General features: G+C 35.8%; 1 protein-coding gene across 1 annotated transcript; it reads right to left on the minus strand.

Moving 5' to 3' along the window:
* Positions 1–307: 307 nt before the first annotated feature.
* On the minus strand, positions 308–18,305 carry LOC131151209 (putative pentatricopeptide repeat-containing protein At1g53330). Its single transcript, XM_058102464.1, has 5 exons — positions 16,786–18,305; positions 16,629–16,687; positions 9,555–9,643; positions 3,630–3,685; positions 308–861 (listed from the first exon to the last, which is right to left on the minus strand). The coding sequence occupies exon 1, from the start codon at positions 18,182–18,184 to the stop codon at positions 16,832–16,834; it is 1,353 nt and encodes a 450-aa protein (XP_057958447.1). The 5' UTR covers positions 18,185–18,305; the 3' UTR covers positions 308–861; positions 3,630–3,685; positions 9,555–9,643; positions 16,629–16,687; positions 16,786–16,831.
* Positions 18,306–27,142: the final 8,837 nt, after the last annotated feature.

Genomic DNA, 27,142 nt, shown 5'->3' on the forward strand with positions numbered 1-27,142 from the left:
CAGGGGGTAACAAAATCTCTTGCTCTCATTAGTCCTTATATTCTCCTCTTCTAATTATCCTCTTCGCTTTTTTGATTCTCCAATAAATTCACCTTTTTATTCCTATTAAAAAATTTGAGATTGTGTAGTTGGAATTAGGTTTTGAGCACTAGTGCGATTATGATCTTTATTTGTATGTGCCGATGCTTGATTAATCATAATGAAAATTCTCTCCCATCTCTCACATGAACGTAGACCTAGCTTTAAAGTTTAACAATGTACATAAATATATGTACCTATAACAAGCATTGATGTGGAGAGCACAAAATTTAAGTGAAAAAAATTCAAACATTGTATTATTGACTAATGACCAATTCTCAGAGTCTAACCATATGAAAATTTTCACTACATAAAAGCAACACACATGGATCAATAGGCATGTCCTTCTTGGTACAAAATCGAAGTGTGTACATACTAATACTGCATGCACCTATCTAAGAGTTGTCCAGCTTCTCTTTATTTTTTCTACTACTCTCGACATATGGGTAACAGGTGAGGAGGAAGGTAAAGGCTCTAACCCATCACCCACTCCCTAAACCATCCCCTGCCCTCTTAGAAAGAGGAATGTGATCAGTATGGTGCTCTAATTGCCACCTCCATAAACAGCAACCTTATGGCCAGCCCCGGGGCTCGGCACCGACTCCAAGGCAAGACGGCGACCAGAAAGCCCTTTGTCGATGACCGATACTGCTCGACTTCGATCAGCAGCAGGGGAAGAAGGTGGTGCAGTGGTGCCCATAGGAAGTGCACCACTTGGGACCAAACTGTTCTCCAAAGAAGGGGTGCTTGTGCTGCCCATCTCCATGCCCAAGTGCTTTCTTGCTTCAAAAAATGGTAAATGGCACATTGGTACAAGAAAGAAGAACAACAAAGCTTTGCTTATTATAAAACCAGCCATATAAAATCAATGAGACACTTGAGCTCAGAGAGAGAGAGAGAGAGAGAGAGAAGAATTGTGTTGTGAATCAATTTAATGAGGCTTGAGATTCTTATATAGTGCTATGCAGAGACAAAGGAGAAATCATTAGGGGGCTGAGCTTGAAAGAGAGAATGAAGAATGAGGGAGGAAGTCAATTTATATCACTGTTTCAGTTAGGAATTATTATATATATGCATGCATGGGCGGAAATTGGGTTAGGCAGGCGTGAACTTGGCCGCCCTCCTTTTGCTCTTCAGCCGTAAAATTGAATTAAGTCAACATTTGAAAATATGAATTTCAAATCTTCAATTTAAATTTGAGTAAATTTAAATAAAATTTTATATAATTTTATATTATATTTTATCCAAACATAAGTTAATTTGCTGATTTTGATGAAATATACAGCTAGGTTTAGGGGTGGCATGTATTTTTCTTTTTTATATATATTTCTGTTTTAAATTTTTTTAGTCAGCAAGAATTTTTTGGGGTCTATTAGGCTCTAAAATGATTTTATTTTCTATTCTTGTTTTTTGATGAACTAAATATCGCATTTTATTTTTCGCTCATCAATTTATGAACAAAAATTTTAAAATATTTTTTAATCTTTTTACAGAAAAATTGGGAAATTGAAAAATAAAATGGCGTTATAGTAATTCTTTGTAAAATTGTTTTCACAATTTAACAGGGTCTATTAAGTTGTGAAAATCAATAGTTTCAGTTTGAGTTTCCTCATAGCAACAAATTAAAATTCTTTATCTATACTTGGATAGATATTGGATTTGGAGTTGTATTATATTTGGATAAGACATAATATAAAACTATATTCAAATCTGTCCAAATCCACTCAAATTCAAATCCAACGTCTAAAATCCTTATAGTTTACTTTGTTTTTTAAAATTTTTTAATACTTATATAGAAATTTAAAAAATAATAAATATATATATATATATATATATATGAGATTAATGTTGAAAATTTGAAAAATAAAGTGATATAAATACACATTTATAATTACTTTCAACTACTTACAAATTTTCAAGACAATTATGGTTGGTTTGGATCAAGAATTTTTGTTTGGAAAAAAAGAAAGGAAAATAAAATAAGAAGCAAACTCATTTTTCAATATATTTTTTTCATATCAAATACTATTAAAGATGAAAATTTAATCTAATATGACTATAAATCAAGAAAAAATTAAATATAAATCATGTGTAAGATCAAATATTTGTTTACTGATTTTGTATATATATATTTTTATTTTCTTTGATAACCAAACATAAAAAACTAAATTCCTTTGAATTTTCACTTCCTTTAATTTTTTCTAAGTTCCAATCGGGATGTTACAACCCGTTTAAAACTTAAAAAATAGTGAGAAAAGGAAAGAAAAATACAAAACTTTACTTTCTCATGTTTTGTTATTATGAAAAGTAGAAAATAAAATTTATAAATAAAAAAATATGCTAAGTGAATGAATAAAAATTTAATTGTCCGCAATTTTAAAATTTGATTTTTTCTTAGTTTTTAATCATATTAGAATGATTTTTCATTTCTAATATTATTTAATATAAAGAAAAAAATACAATAAAAAATTAATCTCCTTCTTATTTTCCGATGGACTCCTAAACTATGTTTGGTTTGCGAAATATAGAATAAGGGAGAAAAGGAAATAAAATGAAAAGTTGAACGAAAAAGTTTGATGAAATCAAATAACAAATTTGATTCCATTAATTGCATTAGAATGTACCAAACATTTTGTTAATGTTTGAGTATGACTTGGAGCAGAGTGGCAATTTCTTTGCAAGCCAATGTTGACAGTAACCAGAACTCACAGCAGAGCACACCTAAAACACTGTGGTAAGTGTGGATCACAGTAAAATCACTGTTTGTTCCACTCAAGAAGTTTGATGAATGGAGGAAAGGGGATTGGAAGGGAAGCATGCACTTTCCTAGGCTCTTGGAAAAAGAAAAAAGCACTTTCATTTCCGATGGCAAACAGGTCAATGCATATCCTGCACCCAAGTGGCAAAAACATTTTTGAAGTATGAATATGCACGGATCTGTATAAGGATGGAAGGTGACATTTGTGTGGGCATTGCTCAAGTGCAGTGTACAGCCACCATTGTTTTTTCCCCTTGTGGAAAAATGTCAAAGCAATTGCTTGTAAAATGTTTGTTCTTGAGAACAAAATGATTATAATAAATATTTTGATAATTTATTTTTATTTTTTTTTAAATGTATTTTTATCATCATAAAGTAAATAGTAATGTAAAATTTTTATAACCCATTATAGAAAAAAAATAGAGAAAAATACCCATTCTAAAATCTTAGCATAAGAATGTCAATAGGAATAAGTATTAATATTAGAGATCAGTTGTGGAAAATATTTTGTGTTTTAAAGAATTGAAAAATATCAATTGAAGCGTGGATTTCAAGTATTAAGTTTGAGTTTATATGGATTTGCACAAAACTCATAGTAATTTTATAGTGCATTTTATGCAAATGCAAGATTCGAATTTCAAGCTCCCAAAGATGAAGTAAGTGAAAAAAAAAAAAAATTTGCTTCCTCCTACAACGTTTTCAGCATTATCAATTAAATTGAGACAACTTCATCAAAATAAAGAGAAATAGCATTGCATTCATGTACATTGAGATTGTGCACAGTAGTTGTCACCTGTTAGGCATCCATTACAGCCGAACAACCTTCATTCTTCAGTGCCAATTAAACCCCTGTTTCAGATTTTACCTAAATATCAGAACACAGAAATGCTAAAAATGATAAAGCAAAATAAAAATGCAACAAAATGATTAAAACAAAACATTCAGCATAAATGGCGTGTGTGGGCACATTTACAGAGAGAGAGAGAGCACTCAGATATAATCTCATCAAGCCCCATATTGAATTTCACCTAAATATGAGAAGATTTAGAACAAAATGCTACAAAATGATAAAAACAAAACAACAGCAAATCAAACACACCAGCGCACATAACAATATCAGATAAGGTCTCATCACGAATTGAGTTGCCTAGGATTATTTATAACAGCAAACTTTCAGGAATTTGCAACAATTACACCAAAAACCCAACCAAATAAAAGATATCTACAGGCAAATAGTCATTAAATCATGCACATGAAGAGACCCAAGCCATAAGAGTGAACGAGAAATTATCAACGAGTGTTTCTCACATGCATAAGCAAGTAAATCAGCTCCTTCATTCTAGGCAAAATCAGAGTTTTTCATGCAGACCTTATTCAACAATTTCCAGCTAGAGTTGAACTGTTAAGAGGATTTTCAGAGCTTCATCACAGCATGAAAAAAATGTGATTACTCATTCACTATAGATCCATATACCGGAACTGATACCCAACAAACCCCTGTGCAGCCCAGAAGGAAGAGCTCTAAAATTCACGTGTTCATGACAACCCAAATGATGCAAGAACAAATCTTAATAATCAACACCAATATGAGAAATATTACAATTTTAAAAAATTTACATAAAATTACATATACTAGTGTTGTCAAACTTGCAGATCTTCAATCTATGGCATGATCGACGACCGACAGTCTCAAGAGTTAATAACTCATGTTTCTTATGCATGGTAGATACAAAAATCCTCCATGAGTCTATGACAATAGCATTTTCTATGCCGAACTGTCATGAAAGTTCCATCATATCCACATTTCCCCCTCGACACATCCCATCAACAAATTTATTGACACTTGCATGAGGAGCATCATCCTCAAAAATCATCTCGTCCAAAATAAATGCTGCTTCCTCAAACTGTGTCCCATAAATAATCCCATAAAAAATTATCCAGTAAGACATCACATTAGGCACATCTTCAAAAAATTTCATTGGTTTCTCTCAACTTTACTGCCTTCTAATAGACACCAACAATTACAATATAATTAATAACATGTGGCTTTGGCCCCTCCACAATGTCATTCACAGCGTGACAACCTGCTTCAAAATCCTTCTTAGTACAAAGCCACCCATTTTCTCTCATTTCCTCCTGTTAAGATTTGATTAAAACTGAATGACCTAACTTGAAGATAAGTCTCTCCTCTATTTATAATACAAATTTAAATACATTCTAATGACAATAATACCCTTACTAACTCTCACTGATTAACATACTAACACACTCAATAATAATAATACTAAAAGGCATATATAACCTCTATCACTCTCCCTCAAGCTGCAGCATAAATGTCATAAGCTCCTAACTTGTTACAAATGAATCTAACACAAGCACCCCCCAAAGCTTTGGTAAACAAATCAGCAAGCTGCATGTTCGACTTCACATAAACGGTTGTAATGAGCTTTTGTACAAGTTTCTCCCAAACAAAGTAGCAATCAACTTCAATGTGTTTTGTCCTTTCATGAAAAATCAGGTTAGGGGCAATATGAAAAGCAACTTGATTATCACACATCAACTTCACAGGCTAAGAATGCAAAAAACTCAATTCTTTCAACATGTTCTTCAACCAAACAAGTTCACAGGTACTGTGAGCCATAGACCTATATTCTGATTCAGCACTTGACCTTGCCACCATAGTTTGTTTCTTACTTTTACAAGAAACCAAATTACCACTAACCAAGATACAGTCCCCAGTGGTGGATCTCCGATCGGAAGGCAATCTAGCCCAATCTGCATCTAAATATCCATGGATATAAGTGTGACCTTGATCACAATAAAAAAGACCTCTCCTAGGTCCCACCTTTGAGATATCTCAAGATACGAATTACTGCATCACAATGACTTATCCTCTGAGAATTTAGAAATTGAGTCACAACACTTGTTGCAAAAGATATATCCAACCGAGTAACTATGAGATAATTCAACTTTCCAACCAGTCTTCAGTATTGTCCACGATTAGGTAGCAAATCACCCATATCCGGCATTAACTTGCCGTTAGGATCCATGGGTGTATCAACCGGTTTAGATCCCAACATTCCAGTTTCATTTAACAGATCAAGAACGTACTTCCTTCGCGACACAACAGTTCTGATACGAGATCTTGATATTTCTATACACAAGAAGCATTTCAACGGTCCCAAATCTTCAGTCTGAAACTTAGTCTGTGGAAAAAGTTTCAGACTCTGAATACCTTTATCATCATCACCTGTAATATCATAATCATCCACATAAATAACAAGAAGGATCCTACCCGATGAAGTATGACGATAAAATATGGAATGATCAATAGCACACTGGCGAAGATCAAACTCAAGTACTACAACACTAAAAGGACCAAACCATGCTCTGGGAGACTGTTTTAAACCATATAAAGTCTTCTTGAGTCGACACACTACGCCTGAATCCCCCTGAGCAACAAACCCAAGTGGTTGCTCCATATAAACCACCTCCGTAAGGTCACCATGCAAGAAGGCATTTTTTACATCTAACTAATGCACAGGCCAGTGACAAGTAGTAGTCAAGGAAATGAACAGGCGTACCAATGTAAGTTTGGCAACCATAGAAAAAGTATAAGAATAATCTAGACCATACACCTAAGTGTATCGCTTAGCAACAAAACAAGCCCTTAGATGAGCCACAGAACCATCAGGGTTGACTTTCACAGTGTAAACCCAATGACAACCAACCACAAGCTTTTCAAGAGGAAAAGATACCAAGTCCCAAGTACCATTGTCATGTAAAGCATTCATCTCGTCAACCATTGCATCCCTCAATCCTAAATGGGATGAGGCTTCCGAAATAGATTTAGGAAGGGTAGAGTAGATGATAGAGCAATGAAATAACAATAATAGGAGGGTGATAAGGAGTTATGAGAAACATAGTTGGAAATAGGGTGTTGAGCACATATGTGTTTACCTTTCCAAACAGCCATAGGAGGATCAACATCATGAGAAGTGTGATCATCAAAAGAGAAAACCAAAGGCATGGTAGTAGACGCTAGAGGGGACTCTCTTCCTTGGAGCCGTTGTCATGAATACACCTGCAAATTAGGATGATCAAGGCAATGAAGGACTCGAACTACATGTAGACTCAGATGGTTGGTTGGGCAAGGACAACAATGTAGAATCTAGAAAGATTAGGCAAAGGAAAAGGCTCATTGAGCTCAGAAGCGCTCAATGACTGGGTGTAGTAAGGTGTAGACTCAAAGAAGATAACATCGGCAGAAACAAAGAAGTGATGCAGCAAAGGACTATAACAACAATATCCCTTTTGAGTATATGAGTAGCCTAGAAAGACACATTTGATAGCACGAGGATCCAACTTATCACCCTAGGAGTTAGTTGATGAACAAAGGACACGCACCCAAATATACAAGGAAGAGAAAATAAAGGTGAACTAGGAAAGAGAATGGAGTAGGGAATTTTACCACTAAGAATAGAGGATGGCATTCTATTGATCAGATAACAAGCAGTAAGTACAGCATCACTCCAAAACACTTTAGGTACATGCATTTGATAAAGTAAAGTGCGAGTGATTTCAAGAAGATGTATATTTTTCCGTTCTACAATCCCATTTTGTTGAGGAGTGTGGGCAAAGGATGATTGATGAATAATACCAAACTGAGTCATATAAGTAGTGAATTGTGCATTGAAAAACTCTTTAGCATTATCACTTCGAAGAATTCGAACTCGCAAACCAAATTGAGTCTTTATTTCATAACAAAAGGCACAAAATACATGAAATAACTCAGAACAATCTTTTATTAAATATAACCAAGTCATTCTTAAATAATCATCCACAAATGTTACAAAGTATCGGAAACCCAACTTGGACACGACTCTACTAGGACCTTGTACATCTGAAAGAACTAACATAAAAGCTTGCAGCCTGTTTATTGACCTGGGAAGCGAAAGAAACATGATGGTGCTATCCCAATTGACAAGACTCACAATCAAGACTAGTCACAGATTTCAAACTAGGAACAAGACATTTTAACTTTTCCAATGAAGGACGACCCAAGCGATAATGAATTTGGAAAGGTGTGGCAGCAGTAGTGCTGGCAGTAGAAGGAGATAATGGCTCAAAGTGATAGAGTCCACCAGCTTCATGTCCTCCGCCAATCGTCTTCCTCGTCTTCAAATCCTAAATAACCACAGAATCAGGGAAAAATGTCACTAAACAATTCATGGATTAAGTAATTTTGCTAACGAACATAAGATTGAAAGGAAATTTGGGAATATATAAAACCAAAGGGAGAGAAATAGAATAAGTGGGATTTACAGTCTCAATTCCCTTGACTACAGTAGTAGATCCATCAGCAAGAGTAACACAAGGTAAATTTGCAAGATATTGAAAAGTGGCGAAAAATCTAGGTATACCTGTGATATAATCAGTGACAACGGAGTCTATGACCCAAGGACTAGGGCGAGAAGTACTAGATGATAGGCATACTATGTGCTTACTAGATTGGGCAAAAGATGCAATGGGAAGAGAAGCTTGTTGTGACGCTTGATACTGCTTCTTCCTCAGTCATAGAGACAATACGTTGCCCCCCACTCGACCCCAAAGGTGAGGAGTCGGTGGTGGCTACATTGGCTGCCCCCAAAGGTATGAATTTAGTGGTGGTTGCATTGGCAACACGTGAAGGTTTGCCATGAAGATCCCAACATTGTTCAATACCATGATTATTCAGTCCACAATGAGTGCACTTGCGAGGAGTACCTCTAACTCGTCCATCTCTACCACTACAACTATTTGAACCACCTCAATAACTTTTTTGGTTGTTTGGTGTGTAGCAAAGGCTGTCCTCTCAAAGCCACATGCAAGAACAAGAGAATGCATGCTAAGGGAAGTACGAAGGACGCGAGAATAAACATCAGCAAATGATAGCAGCTCAACACTAATGAGTATCTTGGACCGAACTACCTCAAACTCAAGTCTCAAGCTTGCTAGAACACGAAGAACTGTCATCTGCTCCCTCTGCTACTGCACCTCACGAACGTCGGCAGTTAAGCTCCTCATGAATACACTTCATCTCTCTAAATTAATCTGCAATGCTTCTATCTCCTTGTAACGGAAAGGAGTCCTAGGATAAATGATACATACATGTAATGTTACTAGAGTAAAGAAATTTGATATAATCCCAAATCTCCTTGCACGTATCTAGATGCGTATACATTCGTGCAATCTGTGGCTCCATTGAATTCCATAAAAGGGAAAGTTGGGAAACAATCAAGCATCTTCTTGAACCCGCACGTCATTTCTCTTCTCATCAGAAGATTCAGATTGGAGCAAATGGTCAAATTTCCCTAATCCTACAAAATAAATCCAAACAGCTTTAAACCATTGAACATAGTTCTTTCCATTTACTTTTATCTCGTTATTTGCGGCAATGATGTAGGAAACAAATTTTTGGGATTCACAGATTCCATCCCAACACTCACAAATCAGCAATCACACCAAAAACAAGAAGAACAATCAAAACTAATTGGGATAATTACAAACTATGTGAAGCACCGACACGATGACAGAAGAGATGAACATAATGGATATAGCGCTGCCACAACACTCACAAACAGCAACCACACCAAAAACAAGAAGAACAATCAATAATCGGAACAATCACAATCCATGTGAAGCACCGACTCAACCACAAACAAGGTGAACAACTCACCGATGGATATAGCACTGCCACAGCCTCATAACTAAACATACGAACGCTGCCATGGCTCCAAAAAACTCACAAGAAAGCCTTTACAAACCCTGAATAGAAATGAACGGAATATTGTGAGTGCAAGATCGAAAAAGGTTGAACTTTTTAGCAAAAAAAATTGGCCTAACAGCTTGATAGTCTAAAGAAGGAATCGAAGCATTGCAGAAGAAAAAAGAAAAAATAAAAAAGTGGCCAAAACTGCTCTCACGCGCCGGCGTGTGGGCTCGACCCAGCCGGCATTTGGCCGGCGCGTGGGGGCACGTGGGGGGCCCTCCGGCGATGGGGTTTTTTGAGGTGGGTCGTCAAGGGGGTCTAATTATGGGTATATGGTTGGTTTTGTGATTTAATATGGGATGGAGGTAGATTAGGGAAGAACAACTACAAGAATAGTGTTCCTTGGCGACGGCTGAGGGAAATAGGGTTTAGATAGGATCATGCTCTGATACCATCTTAAGATTTGATTAAAATTGAATGACCTAACTTGAAGATAGGTCTCTCCGTCTATTTATAATACAAATTTAAATACATTCTAATGATAATAATACCCTTACTAACTCTCACTAATTAACATACTAACACACTCAATAATAATAATACTAAAAGACATATATAACCTCTAACACCTCCAAAACAAGTAGAACCTCTTTTTGTCCTCCCGACCTTGAAAAAGCCAACTTTAAGGTCAAATGAACCACAAATCGAATCCAAGCTTATGCTCCAACATCTCCTCATTAAGCTTAAAATCCCAACTCTGCTCCCTGGCATGACAAAGCCCTTTAATTAGCAAAATAAAAAGGCATTGGGCGTCATCTAAAAAACTAACAACATCCTCTGTCAATCTAAAAGCATCTTTATACTTCATTTTCATACAAAGCCTGAAAATCAAAGTTCTGATTTCACCACATTTGCTAAAAACACAATTCTTCTCCACACTCTTTTAATCACTTCACATGCACCATCCAAACTCTAATGACCAACAGACACAATGAGCATGAACCAATACATTATATATACACTGAAGGATTTTTTAGAAGAAGAATAACCATTCTTATTGAATTTCAAGAGACACGATTACAAAATAAATAGTATAGAAAGACCACCAAATTAGGAAGGCAACAAAATCAGCAAATCAAATCACCACAAAATCAACAAATCAAATCAGCAGATCTCTAGGCTAGAAAACAGGAACCCGAAACTACTAGAATCTGAAACAGTAATTTAAGATTTCATTCAAAAAATAGAATTTCCTAATTTACTCCCTAGAAATCCGACACCCCCCCCCCCCCCTCTCCTCAAGTTGGGGCATATCTATCATGCCCAACTTGCTTACAAAGAGCTCAAAACTAGGTCTGAAAAGTCCTTCGGTGAAGAATCAACTATTTGTTGAGTAGTAGGAACAAAAGGCATGCAAACAACTCCAATATCAATCTTCTCTTTTATGAAGTGTCTTTCAATCTCTACATGCTTCGTGCAATCATGTTGTACTAGATTTTGAGCAATACTTATGGTAGCTTTGTTGTCACAATACAACTTCATTGGCATGTTCACCGGCATCCGCAACTCTTCAAGAATTCTCTTCACCCATAGCATCTCACAAACTCCATTAGCCATAGCCCTATATTCTGCCTCAACACTGCTCCTTTCAACCATATTCTGTTTCTTGCTTCGCCATGTGACTATATTTCCCCAGACATAAGTACAGTATCCTGACGTGGATCTCCTGTCAATAACTGAGCCTGCCCAATATGCATCAGGTGTATGCCTCTATGTTTTGCTGTGTGGTCTTCGGGAAAAGTAAACCCTTGCCTGGTGTACTTTTCAAGTATCTGAGAATCCGAAAAACTACTTCAAGATGTTTCTCATAGGTTGAATGCATAAACTAGCTTACCAAACTCACAGCAAAAGAAATATCAGGCCATGTATGTGATAAGTAAATTAACTTTCCCACCAACTTTTGATACTGAGTTGTATTCAGTGGATCACCTTCCTCGTCATCTCCAAGTTTCTGATTGGGATCTATTGGAGTGTCTTCTGGCCTACAACCGCTCATCCCAATCTCCTTAAGAAGGTCAAGGACAAACTTCCGTTGGGAGAGAACAATCCCTTTCTTCGACCAAGCAACCTCCATTCCAAGGAAATACCTCAAAGATCCTAAGTCCTTGATCTCAAATGTTGATGAGAGGGAAGTCTTCAATCGGTTCATCTTAAGTACGTCATCTCCAGTGAGAATTATCTCGTCTACATACACAATCAGTATCACTATCTTCCCATCCTGTGAACGTCTTATAAACATCGTATGATCATCTTGCCCTTGAGTATACCCCTGAATTTTAACAAACTGAGTGAATTTCTCAAACCAGACTCTTGGTGACTGTTTTAACCCATATAAGGACTTCTTCAGTTTACACACCTTTGTGCCAAACTTTTCACCAAATCCTGGAGGGGCATCCATGTACAGTTCTTCCTCCAAGTCTCCATTAAGAAATGCATTTTTTAAGTACAACTGTTGCAAAGGCCAGTCACAATTAGCTGCAAGTGAGAAAAGAACTCTTACAAAGTTTAGCTTTGCGACTGTGGCGAATGTCTCTGAGTAATCAATGTCATAGGTCTGAGTGAATCCCTTGGCGACAAATTGAGCTTTATACCGTTCTAGAGAACCATCAGATTTATACTTGACTATAAACACCCATTTTCACCCTACAGTTGTCTTTCTCTTGGTAGATCAACTAACTCCCACTTGCCATTTTTTTCAAGAGCTTTCATCTCCTCGAAGACAGCCTCCTTCCACTCAGAAACTTTTAGAGCATCCTGCACAGTATTAGGAAGCTCCATACAAGACAATTGTGAGGAAAAAGCACGAAAAACAGGTAAGAGATTTTCATATGACACATAATTGGACAATGGATGTTGGATGCAAACAAAGATTTGGCTGTGTTTCATGATTTTTTTCCAAACTGGAGACTCGAAAAATGATCCTTCTCCAAATTTGATTATTCAACCTGAAAACTCAAGCTTTATTATACCAGGAGAAAGTGAGTCAAGTTTTTTACATACTAAAAAAACAGGTCTTCCTACAGTGCCATCTCAAGATGTTCATGATCCTATAATGACTAACAAAGGAAAAACAAAACAAAAAAAAAATATACCACGACGTTGGTACCATTTGACATTGTCTACTCGCGACAAAGGACAACTCAAAAGAAAGCGTCTTCCAATCCTTTACACTGTCCAAAATCCGTAAACCCTCCAGGTAATGTCCTCACTGTGCCTTTACCACATGTTCAGTCCATTTCATCTTCAAGTTCTGAGTCCTCTAGTTCTAAACCCAAGTCTGGTTCCAATCCTGAGTTCGATGATTCTAAACTTCCCATTTGACACGACGTTGGTACCATTTGACATTGTCTACTCGTGACAAAGGACAACTCAAAAGAAAGGGTCTTCCAATCCTTTACACTGTCCAAAATCCGTAAACCCTCCAGGTAATGTCCTCACCGTGCCTTTACCACATGTTCAGTCCATTTCATCTTCAAGTTTTGAGTCCTCTAATTCTAAACCCAAGTCTGGTTCCGATCCTGAGTTCGATGATTCTGAACTTCCCATTGTTGTTCGGAAGAGTGTGAGGAGCTTTTGATGAACAATTCCTTTTCCAAGAAAAAATTGGCCCAAAATGTTTTTGAAATATTCTCGACCATTATCACTCCACAATATTTAAATATTTTTTTGAAATTGTGTTTGTACCATGGTGTAAAAAATTTTGAAAATTGTTTCCACTTTAGATTTTTCCTTTATCAAATAAACCCAACTTAATCTCGTGTGATCATCAATAAAGGTCACAAACCATTTTTTGCCAAAATATGTAGATGTTCTACATGGCCCCAAATATAACTATGAATCACAGCAAATGGTGTAGTTGGTTTGTAGGGTTGGGTGGAAAAGGATGCACAATGATGTTTAGCAAACTGACAAACTTCACATTGAAAAGAAGATGGACTTTTATTCCGAAATAAATTGGGAAAAAAGTATTTTAAATATTGAAAACTAGGATGGCCTAATCTATAATGCCATAACATGATATCATAATCTTTGAAAACAAAAATAGAATTTAAGCGAGTACTTTGACATTGTCTACTCGAGTCAGGTCCATCGTCAAAATAATAAAGTCCATCTTTTTCCTTAGCACTACCAATGATCCTCCCCGTGGTCAATTCCTGAAACTCACAATAAGAAGAGTAGAAAATAGCTTGACATTGATGATTAGAGGTAATTTTACTAATGGGCAACAAATTGCAAGACAAATTTGGAATGTGGAGCACATCATGGAGAGATAACAACGAAGTGAGTTTGATAGTTCCTATCCCGGCAATTACCGAAGTGAAGATCTGCAATTTTGACCTTTTTATTGCCCGCACATGGAACAATATGGAGCAACCAGCCATATGATCCATTGCACCTGAATCAATTATCCAAGAATGAACAGAATTAGGAAAAACACCTAAAAATGCAGTAGCAAGAGAGTTACCCTTCTGTACCAAAGAACAAGATGGAGTTAAGGACAGTTTTGGAGATTGAAACAATTTGTATAGGTGCTCTAATTGCTCCTTGGTAAAAGGGACTGCATCCGAGTTGGTAGAAGGCTCCTGAATCTCTTCAGCAGTGGCGGTTTGGTAGGCATGACTATCACGTTTGGATTTTGGCCTCCAATTTGTTGGTTTACCATGAAGCTTCCAACACATCTTCTTCGAATGCCACGGTTTTTTGCAATGCTTGCACCATGGTTTCTTACGCCCATTGAGTTTTGTAACCGTGAGATAAAGGGCTGAATTCTGGAAATAGTAATCAACAGATATAGACTTGGGAGGAATAGTGGGATTGGGAGGAATGGATTTGGAAGTACAGGAAGAGCTGGTAGGATTTCTTTGTGCGCCAGTCATCGCTGACTTATATGACATCATCAGAAGAAAGAACAAAATAGAAAAAGAGCATGAGGCCCTGATACCATGAAGGATTTTTTAGAAGAAGAACAACCATTCTTATTAAATTTCAAGAGACACGATTACAAAATAAATAGTAGAGGAAGACTGCCAAATTAGGAAGGCCACAAAATCAGCAAATCAAATCACCACAAAATCAGCAAATCAAATCAGCAGATCTCTAGGCTAGAAAATAGGAAACTGAAACTTCTAGAATCTGAAATAGTAATTTCAAATTTTATTCAAAAAATAGAATTTCCTAATTTATTCCCTAGAAATCCGACATACACATACCTAGAACAGCATATTTGCCAATATCCACACTTATTTTTCAAGGTATTGACATCTCAATTTGCACTATTGGACCCCATAGTAAATTGAAGAATTGCCCCAATAAAGGTAAACTAAACAACTGTTCGCATAGGCATTTCAAAATAAAACACTTGTTTTAAGAAATTAGATTTAGTAGCAAAATAAATAACTTCTCCAATGAAGTATGCTTGTTCCCCAGTGCCCCAACTAAAATTTGAATAACAAGGGGATTGGGGAGCAACTCCACAGTGAATTGCACAATTGCTTTAATGAAATTACATGTACTCCCCAAAGTAGTGCAACGTCAAGAGAAATAAAAAGTGTTTATTGAAGACTTTGCATTTCAGATTTAGAGCATTAACTAACATTTTTGGTTATGTATCGAAGGACTTTACCACTGAGATTGATTGCAGAAGGCTACAGGCAAAATTATTATAAAGAGCATGTTTAGTTTGTGAAGTTGAAGAGACTAAATGCAATCTCTGTGGCTGATTTTTCCTATGGATTGTTTGTCCTAAGATCACATGCCTTAAACAATAACCATGAATTCGTAACAGAAAATCTTTTAAACTGTGCCAACTGAAATGAAAGCCCAAATCAAGCACATTAAGGATACAAACATGCAACCCAAACAGGAAAAAAGTTAAGATTTTATCAAGTCTTTATGTGATTGTCAAATTCAACAAGTTTCCCCTCTCTTTTACTATTTTCTAGTCAGTTGCATTATTATTTCATCTGTAAGTTTTTGCAATATTCCCCCTCACCCACTTCCAAAGACTTCTCTAATCTCTGGAAATTCCAAGAGATCCAAAATAAAAGGGGATAAGAGATATTTATGGATGAAGAAAGAGGTTGGAGGTGTACAAGACAATTTGCAACCATGCTGTTGTACTTATGACCAACACAAAAATATGATCAAAAGCATATATGGAAATTAGAATTATGAGCAAAATCATGTGATCAAAACCAAGATCAGTTCAGAATTTGATGCTTCAATCACATGTTGATGTTCGATTTATTATCACAAGACCCCCCACAATCTACACCAAATAATCAATAAAACCAAAGCAAGCTTATCCAAACAAAGAGAAGTTGCATTAAGTTCATCACTATTGAGATTGTGAAAAAAACTCACCTGCTAGGTATCCTCTACAAATCAAAGCACATGGAATTAAATAAATTTCATTCTCCGAATGCCAATAAAACCCTCATATCAAATTCTGTTTAAAGATTTGAATGTAGAGTTTTACAAAAGGTAGCAAAACACTCAGAAAAGCACACACACACCAAAAGAGAGATGACATGACATGAATCTCATCAAGCATTGTAAGTGTTTCTAGGAAGTATAACAGCCTACTTTCAGGAATTTGCAACAATCTCCGCAAGAAAAAACTCAATAACAAATGAGAAAACAAAAAATAATTTAAAAATTAAAATAAACAAAAATAAAATTAAAATACTTGTGAGAAGATGCGTGCCATAAGAATGACTTAAATGAGAAATGATGGCCGAGGAGAAAAAGAAAAAGAATGAAGTCACTAAAAGATAAAAAGATCCTCAGAAGCGCCCTAGCTGAGCAGTCCTCACCTGCACAAGCAAGCAGAAATAGCTCCCTCATTTCGATTCCTTGTCACAGTTTTTCAAATAAAAACAATTCAATAATTTCCACCAAGAGTTAAAGCGTTAACAAACTTTCAGAACTCATCTAAGGATAAAATTATGAGAATTACTTTGTTTCCTTGCAATCATGTACCTGAGTGAATACCCAACAATCCCCTGCGCATCCTAAAAAGTGCAGCGCTCTAAAATTCACTGATCCATGACAACCAAAAGGATGGCACAACATAGCTTAAGAATGTTAACACCCACATGAGAAGATATTAACAAATTAAAATGGTGCATAAACTTACATTAAGTAATTTTGTCAAACTCACAGAATTTCAATCAATAACATCGTTAATGACCGACAATCTCAAGCAAGTCGGGCAACCAATCTTTCTTACAGACACTACAGATTAAAACCCTCCATGTATTTTTATCTCCCAAACTATTCAAAACTCCCCATAAAACATCCATATTTCCTGCTTGATATAGCCCATCAACAAATTTATTGATACTTCCAGAATGAGGAAAATGACCCTTGAAAATCATCTCATCCAAAATAAAAGCCGCTTCCCCAAGCTGCATCCCATCAATAAACCCGTCAAAAAGTATCCGATATGAGATCACATCAGGAGCATACCCTCGTCTAGGCAAATCTTCAAATAAGTCATTGGCTTCTTTCAACTTTCCAGCCTTACAGTAGCCACGAATAATTATATTATAACTAATAATATCTGGATTTAGTCCCCCCTCCACCATTTCATTCAGCACATGACAAGCTGATTCGAAATCCTTCTCAGTACAAAACCCATGAATCATTGCATTGTAAGTGACAGTATCAGGTTTGCAGCCATTTCCTCTCATCTCCTTCAAAACCGCAAGAACCTCCTCCTTCCTCCCAACCTTGAAAAGCCCACCAATTAAAGTTGAATAAACAGCAGAATCCAATCCGATCTTAAGATCCAACATCTCCTCCTTAAGCTTAATCGCCAAATTGAGTTCCTTAATCTTACAAAGCCCTTTAATCAAGGAAGTATATACAAAAGCATTGGGCTTCACCTCAAAAATTCTAACCATATCCTCCTTCAATCTAAAAGCTTCTTTTAACTTCGATGCCGCGCAAAGCCCAGAAATCAAAGTCCCAAAAGTCACAGCATTTGATGGAACCCCCTTTCTCAGCATTTCATCAAACACTTTCCATGCACCGTCCAAGGATCCACTCACACAACAAGCGTGAATCAATATATTATACGTACACGTATCTGGAATCGCAAATTTATCAATGCCCACAAGAACTTCCCTCATTCTCTCAAATTCTCGACACCTCAAGAGCGCATTCAGAAGGGAGTTCACGGATTTCACCGTTATTTTGCACCGAAAAGATGGAATTTGATCGAACATTTGAAGAGCTCGATCGGGCAAGCGAGCACGGCCGTAGAAATTGATGACATTGCAGAAGATGATTTCCTCGGGAGCGAAGCGAGTCTCTTGCTTTAGTTGGTGCAGGATTTGTTCCATTTCTTGGAACATTTTGGCGCGGCCCAATTTGGAAATGATGAGGTCGTAGGAAGGGAGGGGGTAGCGGAAGGGTTTAGGGTGAGGGGTAGGGTTAGGGTTTAGGAAGAGCTGGAGGGCGAGCTTAGGGTTTTTCTCGCGGCGGAGGAGAGAGGACAGCCGGAATGGTGAAACGAAGTTTGGGTTCTTCATTTTTTCCGCTGTTGTAACTGGAATTTGAACTTCGCCAGATGCATTTTGTTCCCGCCGGACGGCCAACGACTATGGTCCATTGGCCCGTTCGCTTCAGTTTTTTTTTTTGTTCTTTTTCTTTTATTTTTTTGAAAATGTGAAGTAGATTCCACTACTTACTCGCGGGTTTTTTTTATTTTTGGTTACTTCCTTATTTTTCAGTTAAATCATTAAAAAAATTCTAGTAAATTTATTAATAAAATACATTAGTAGAATAGTTAAGAGTACAAGTGTATTTGAATTGAGTTAAGTCGATATAATAAAATATTCGAACTTGATTGACTTCATAATTGTTAAATTTAAATTCGACTCAACTATAAGTTTATAAAACTAGAGTTGGATGCAATTATACACATTAATATTAAATATGCATATAAATACATATAATGTACATATAATATTAAATATATTTATAAAATATATTCTATAATAAAAATAATAAAATAAAAAAAATTTGATTATGCTCGAAACTTATCTTGAATATTATTACTGAGATCGAACTCGATTCGTTAAAATATTCGAGTAAAATTGAGTCGAGTTGAGCTAGAAGACAAGTCGAGTTTGAGTAATTCGCAAGTAAGTTTGACTCATTTACAGGTCTAGTTAGGAGTTTGAAAATTTTATATTGTAAACTTTATATTTTCTAATTGGAATTTTGCAAGCACCTATAAGTCATATGAAATTAAACATACTTTCCAATGAACACAAAATTAAAAACTATATATTAATGTTTATAAGTACATCATTAATAATCACATCTTATAAAATGAATTTTAAAGAGAAAAATAGTATTTTGAAATTTGTAATGTATAAAAGAATGATCACATATAATATCTTTAATAAGGTTACATAATTTATATCTATGAGAAACAGAATTAATGATTTTTTGACATATAAATTTAGAAAAGCAAAAAAGTATTTTTTATAGTCTTGGTTAGTTGCTTTTTGCTTGATAATTTAGTTGGTGTGCCTATATCTAATTTGGTGTCTTCTTATTTCTAACTTAAAAAAAAAAAAAATGCACATGATTTTGCTAGAAGTAAAAAAATAAATATATAAATAAATAATAAAAATCATTAAAATGGTTTTTGAGATTTTGTTAAAATATTGCGAAAACACTTGGAATGGAAGCCCTTTATCATAAAGGAAAATGTTTTTAGAAGGAAAGCGTAAATTTTAAAGCTGCTATTGGTGATAAGTGCTTTGTAAAAATTTATTGATGAAGTAAGTTGAATAGCTAACTTTTGCATATGCCATACAACTGTTGTTCTTTATCCTACATTGGTAGAATAGTTTCACATTAGTATAAAAAATTATTTTGAATTTTTTGTATTATTTGTCCCACATTTAAGAGAAGTGTTTTTTTGGACTTGAAGTTGAAATTATATAAAGAGTTCAACTCTTCATTTGTAAAACACACCTCAAAATTGTACTTTGTCAAGAACTAGTGGATTGATCGTCGGTGCCAAAGGACGTAGGTAATTCTATACCGAACCTCGTTAATTTCTTGTCTTGTTCTTTTTACTGTTTTATTATTAGTTTCTGCATTGCTTTAGTTTCTTATATATTCAATAGTAATAATTGTAATATTAGTGTTTGGCTCAAGTGGGGTGCCCGACACAACAATTGGTATTAGAGTTAAGTTGAATAGTGTCGATACGGGGGTGTTCCTTTGTTAGGATCCTTGATTCCACATTTGATGCCTAAGAAAGACCTTGTCTAAGCGAGTGCTCCAAGACCAATGCAGCTCAGTCGCTCCTTGGATGTCATCCTGGTCAAAGTGGAATTTCATAAAATAAAACAGAGTAGACACAATTGGTACGTACTACTCATCCTAGGCCTTTTGCTTTGTTGGTTGCTATTAAATATATAGAAGATGGCAGAAACTAGTGCAGCAGTAGAAGAAACTCTGTCCACACGAACTCCAACCCCTTCGGCTTTGACATCATCATCAAAAACGATAACTAATGCTCGGTTTGAGGTGGAGAAATTTGATGGTACCAATAATTTTGGTATGTGGCAATGTGAGGTAATGGACATCTTGTATCAACAAGAATTAGATATTGCTTTGGATAATAAACCAATAGTTATGGGTGACAGAGATTGGGAAAATATCAATCGTCAGGCATATGGTACGATTCGTCTGTGTCTTGCTAAAAATCAGAAATATTGTGTTATAAGGGAGACATCTACAAAGAAATTGTGGAAAACATTGGAAGATACATTTATGATCAAGAGTTTGGAAAAAGCAGCTCTATTTGAAAAAGAAATTGTTTCGCTTCCAGTATCAACAAGGTATTTCAATTAATGACCACATAAATGCTTTCAATAAAATTTTGGCCGATTTGTTAAATTTGGATGAAAATGTGAAAGATGAGGATAAAGTCATATTGTTACTGAATTCTCTCCCTGATGAATATGAACATTTGACCACCACTTTATTGTATGGGAAAGATAAAGTTACTTATGATGTTGTTTGTATTGCATTGATTAGTACTAAATGCAGAAAGAAGGATCAGAGGTTCCATAAGGAAATAGCAGAAGCACTAACAATAAGGGGACGTTCTCAGAGTCTTATGCTTAGAAGGAAAAGTAAATCTCATAGGAGGAGTAAATCTCGTGGGAGACCTACTAAAGATGAATGCGCCTTTTGTCGTGAGAGAGGGCATTAGAAGAAAAATTACCCTAAATTACAGCAGAAGAATAAAGGAAAAGCACATTCTAATGCCAATATACCCAATGATGATGGAAGTGAGTCAGATTTTTCTCTTGTTGGAACATCTTCGTCACATTATTTTGGTGAGTGGATTTTGGATTTTGATTGTTCCTATCACAAGTATCCCAATATGGAATGGTTTTTTAATTTTGAAGAATTAGATGGTGGGGTTGTTTTTTTGGGAAATGATAATTCTTGTAAAACAACTGGAATAGGATCAATATAGTTGAAATGTCAAGATGGAACTATTAAGACCTTGACTTATGTTAGATATGTTCCAAGTCTAAAGAATAATCTGATTTCATTGGGTGCTTTAGAATCTAAAGGGTTTACTATCACTTTGAAAGATGAAACCTTAAAAATTAAATCAGGTGCGCCAGTGGTGATAAAAGAAATAAGGAAAAATAACTTATATTATTTACAAGGTAGTACAGTTATTGGCTCAGCAGTTGTTGTTTCTGAGAAAGATGTAGGTTCAAATACAATCAGGTTATGACATATGCGATTAGCACATGTAGGAGAAAATTTTTTGCAATAATTAGCTAAGCCAGGTTTGTTAAAGGGTGCAAAGATGTGTAGACTTGAATTTTGTGAGCATTGCATTATGGGGAAACGGACTAGAGTGAAATTTGGCATTGCAATCTACCAAACTGAAGCTATTTTAGACTACATCCATACAAATGTATGGGGACCCACAAAAACGGCTTCATTGGGTGGTATGCATTATTTTGTCACTTTTGTTGATGATTTTTCCAGAAGAGTTTGGATGTATTCTATGAAACATAAAAATGAAGTGCGTGATATTTTCCTTAAGTGGAAAAAATTAGTTGAAACTCAAACTAGCAGAAAGATTAAACGGCTCAGATCAAATAATGGTGGTGAATACACGAGTGATTCGTTTATGAAGGTATGTCAGGATGAAGGTATTGCTCGACACTTCATAGTTCGAGATACACCACAATAGAATGGGGTGGCAAAGCGCATGAATCGGACTTTGTTGGAGAAAGTTCGATGTATGTTGTTTAATGTTGGGTTAGACAAAAGGTTTTGGGCTGAAGTTGTTAGATATGCGTGTCATTTCATCAATAGTCTACCATCATCTACAATAGGGGGAAAAACACCCTATGAGGTATGGTCTAGAAAGCCTGCTAGTGATTATGATTCTTTACATATATTTGGTACTATGGCTTATTATCATGTTAAAGAATCTAAGTTGGATCCAAGAGCCAAGAAAGCAATATTCTTGGGGATAAGTGCAAGAGTCAAAGGATACAGTCTTTGGTGTCTAGAGACGAAAAAAAATGATTTTAAGTATGGATGTGACTTTTGATGAACTTGCGATGATGAAGAAAACAATACGCAAGTAGTCACGAGTTGAAGAGAAGATCAGTGATACTCAATAATAAGTGGAGGTCGAGACAATTTTGGGAAACCCAGTGAGAAATGAGACTACACAAGGTAACTCTCCATTTATGGTGGGAAATAGTTTACAAGAAGAGGAGATTTCAATTCGAGAATCTTCACAACAACAAGAATCAATTGTTTCTCAGAGGCCAAGACGAGAAATTCGAAAACCTGCTCAGTATACTGATGTAGTGGCCTATGCACTTCTAGTTGTAGATAATAATGTTCCTTACATTTTCAAAGAAGCAATGAGGAACTCTGAATCAGACAAGTAGAAAAGAGCGATGGATGAAGAAATACAGTCTCTTCATCAAAATCAGACTTAGAAGCTAGCCCAACTTCCCAAGGTAAAAACGCAATTGGTTGCAAATGGGTTTATGTAAAGAAAGAAGGATTTCCAAATGCAAATAATGTTCGCTTCAAAGTTAGATTGGCAGCTAAGGGCTACGCACAGAAGGAAGACATTGATTATAATGAGGTATTTTCTCCAGTTGTTAAACATTCTTCCATTCGAATTTTGTTGGTTTTGGTAGCATAAATTGATCTTGAACTAGTTCAGCTTGATGTAAAAAATGCATTTTTACATGGTGATTTGGAAAAGGAAATCTATATGACTCAGTTAGATGGATTTTAGGTTGCTGGAAAAGAAAATTGGGTATGTAAACAGGGTATATCGTTGTATGGTTTAAAACAGTTTCCAAGGCAGTGGTACAAACGATTTCATCAGTTTATGATGGGTTAGAAGTACATCAGAAATAAATATGATCATTGTGTTTATTTTCACAGACTACAAAATGGATCTTTGATATATTTACTCTTATATGTTGATGATATGTTGATAGCTTCAAAGAATAAGGAAGAAATCAACAAGTTGAAAAGTCAATTAAATCAAGAGTTGGAGATGAAAGATCTTTGTGAAGCAAAGAAGATACTTGGCATGGAGATTCGCAGAGACAGAATAAGAGGAAGAGTTAGTTTGTCTTAGAAACAGTATTTGAAGAAGGTAGTACAGAGTTTTGGCATGTTTGAACAGTCAAAACTAGTAAGCACTCCTCTTGCTTTTCATTTCAAACTTAGGGTGGCTTTATCTCCTAAATCAAATAAGGAACATAAGTATATGTCACAGGTTCCTTATGCAAGTGTTGTTGGTAGTCTGATGTATGCAATGGTTTGTACTAGACCTGATATTTCACAAGCTATTAGTATGGTAAGTAGGTATATGCATGATTTGGGTAAATGACATTGTTAAGCTGTGAAATGGATTTTGAGATATATTATGAATACGATTGATGTTGGTATAGTATTTGAGAAAAATAATATTATTGATTAACATGTTGTTAAATATGTGGATTCTGATTTTGATTTTGTAGGTGATTTGGATAAACGTCAATCAACTACTGGATATGTTTTTACATTTGTTAATGGTCTAGTGAGTTGGAGGTCTACCTTATAGTCTACCATTGCCTTGTCAACAACAGAAGTAGAGTACATGACAGCTTCAGAGGCTGTTAAGGAAGCTATGTGGTTGTAGGATTTACTTGAAAATTTGGGAATTGTTTAGAAATACATTGTTGTGTTCTGTGATAGCCAGAGTGCTATTCATTTGGCAAAGAACCAAGTCTATCATGCACAAACGAAGCACATCGACGTTCAGTTTCATTTTATGCGGGATATTATTGATGGAGGCAAGATACTTCTTCAGAAGATTGCTACAACTAAAAATCCCACAGATATGTTGTCTAAGATTGTGACAACAATCAAGTTCAAACATTGTTTGGACTTGATCAATATCCTGCAAGTCTGAATATTTTTTGAAGGCGCCGATGATGTGGAACTCTAGAAAATGTTGGTGACTAAAAAATTTGTTAAATTTATCGTCAAGGTGGAGATTTGTTGTTCTCTGTCCCACATTGGTAGAATAGTTCCACATTAGTATAAAAATTTGTTTTTAATTTTTTGTATTATTTGTCCCACATTGGAGAGAAGTGTTTTTTGGACTTAAGGTTGAAGCTATATAAAGAGCTAAACTCTTCATTTGTAAAACACACCTCAAAGTTGTACTTTGTCAAGAAGTAGTGGATTGATCGTCGGCGCCCGAGGACATAAGTAATTTTATACCGAACCTCGTTAATTTCTTGCCCTGTTCTTTTTACTGTTTTATTATTAGTTTCTGCATTACTTTAGTTTCTTATATATTCAATAGCAATAGTTGTAGTATTGGTGTTTGGCACAAGTGGGGTGCCCGGCACAACAACAACTACATTTAAATTTAATTCAATGGAAGAATAATTTCAATAAATGAAGTCCTTAGCAAAAACCAAGCAAATAGAAGCACAGAGAGAGAAACACTAGGAAAAATAAACAAACAAAAAAACATGGAGAGAAACAACTGAAAGACAAGAGTAAGGAGAGCTTAGGTGCAACGGTAAGGTTGTGACCTGGAGGTTATGGGTTCAAGGCATGGAAACAGCCTCTTGTAAAAATGTAAGGTAAGACTGCGTATTATAGACTCACTGTGATCCACCCCTTCCCCGGACCCCACATATGTGGGAGTTTTGTGCATCATACTGCCCTTTATTAGTTAAATATTCATATTAAATTATGTTGATCAAGCTCATTTATAGGTAATAAAAACATAATCTTGCCCCCATGGCATGGCGCGGTGGAAAGGCATCCGTAAGTAAGAAGGAGCATCGGGGGTTCAATTCCAGGTAGATACACTCACAGAGCCAACGGTACTTGTGGATGATGAGAGTTTACTCTATGAGCCAACAGGAACCGTGGATGGTGAGAGTTCTCTATGAGCCAACAAGAACCGTGGATGGTAATGGAGATGTGTCCTGAGAGTCGGGTTGGCCGAACGTCCAACTGATGCACAGAAGCCGTGTCTGCATCCGGACTTTACCCTAATCAGTGAGACCTGGGAGCGGAGGACGCTTGTAGGAACCCAACCCAAAATAAATAAATAAATAATGAATAATAAATAAATAAATAAAGAGATATTTTAAATAAGATATTTTGGGGAAAATATTTTGAAAGGAGATATTTTGAGATATTTATATATAAATATCTTGGAGGAAATATTTATTTAGATTACTTAAAGGTTAAGTTAGGTTTTATTCTTTAAACTCTCTCATTCTCTCTCTCTCTCTCTCTCTCTCTCTCTCTCTCTCTCTCTCTCTCTCTCTCTCTCTCTCTCTCTCTCTCTCTCTCTCTCTCTCTCTATAGGATTTTGCGCCATCTGTTGCTGGAATCCACGATCCGTCATTACCACATAGGTCAGGAGGGGAATCTCTACGTTTATTGTGGAACGGATCTTCGTTTGTGGAATTTTGGGATTTTTCTTAAAATCGAGGTAAGGGTCTGAATTCGGTTTCGGTTCGATAGTATAAGAAATTATATTGAAGTATTGTTCTTCGATTTTTAGGTTTTGGGGACCCCGAGTCGTTGTTTTCGATCGGTTCGTTTGTGTTTCGGTTTCAGGTATAAGGTAAGGGAAAATTGATTACAATAGCTATTTCGTAAAACTAAATCGCTAAAAAGATAGTTTACATTCATATGATTGATTTGACTGCTATTTTACTAAATGTCATCGAGTTGAAAAGTCGGGTTTCATGATTTTACGATTTTGGTAAAAATACGGGTTTTGGTATATGATCTCCAAATGTTTCAAAACTTCTTTATTTGTATTATTATGTATGTAAGAGATGCTTGAATCCATTATTTTTATTTAAATGGTGTTTATTGTATTATATACTATATAGCGAATTTTTGTTTAAATTAGTGTGACATGTGGATGAAAATGAACTTGTGAACATTTGATATTATTGATATGGATTTTAGGAACAGAGTTCCAAATTTTTATACTGGAAAATGTTGAAAAACAGGTGCCGGTTATATACCATGATAATTATGCAAAAAGGGTAAATCGAGAGGGTGTGTGTCAGTTTATACCAGATATGGATATATAAGTTTGTGAAAATACTGGAATTGCACAGGTTATCGTGTTTTGTTATAAATTGTATATATGATAAGTGGAACAACAACTTGCGACAATTGGAGCTAAAAGATACTACCACCTAAGGGGTTGAAAGATACTACCGACTAAGGAGTTGAAAGATACTACCAACTAAGGAGTTGAAAGATGCTACCGAACTGGAGTTGAAATACTTCAGGGTAAAGGGGTTTATAGTCTCGATACCAAAAGGCTCGGATTCCATTGCCAGTGAGTACAATGCAAAGACACTTGCTAAGCGGTGTGGGTACAGAGATGATCGGCTTACAGGAGTTTGTAATCACTGGTGAATAATGGACCAGGGGAGACAGTTAGACTATATATGAGACACATGACAGTGCCTGCACTAACAGGGCATTGTTAGAGATATCAATGCACAACCCATGCCACGGGGTAAAATACGCATTATTTGTGATATCGAGCTATTGGTCGTTCTATATTCATATACATGATTTAAAAGTTGATATGTAAAAACGATATTGTTTATTTTGATATATGTGTTGTGCTTCAGTATTGAAAACCTTTGTTTTATATACATGGATATATGTTTTAAATTGAAATAGTCACATGTGGTCACACACTAATTGTAATACTTTCTTCCTTACTGAGAAGTGTCTCACCCCGTTATACAACCTCTATTTTCAAGTTCTTCAGGATGTCGGTCCTAGTTGCTAGAGCGACTAGGGGGGTGGTTTCTAGCTTAGTTGTGTAAGTATTCGGTTATGTAATAAACTTAGTTAGAAGCGTCTTTTTGGAGGTTGTAAACACTAATTTATGTATTAAG

The sequence above is a fragment of the Malania oleifera genome, chromosome 1, assembly GCF_029873635.1.
Source record: "Malania oleifera isolate guangnan ecotype guangnan chromosome 1, ASM2987363v1, whole genome shotgun sequence".
NCBI lineage: Eukaryota > Viridiplantae > Streptophyta > Magnoliopsida > Santalales > Ximeniaceae > Malania > Malania oleifera.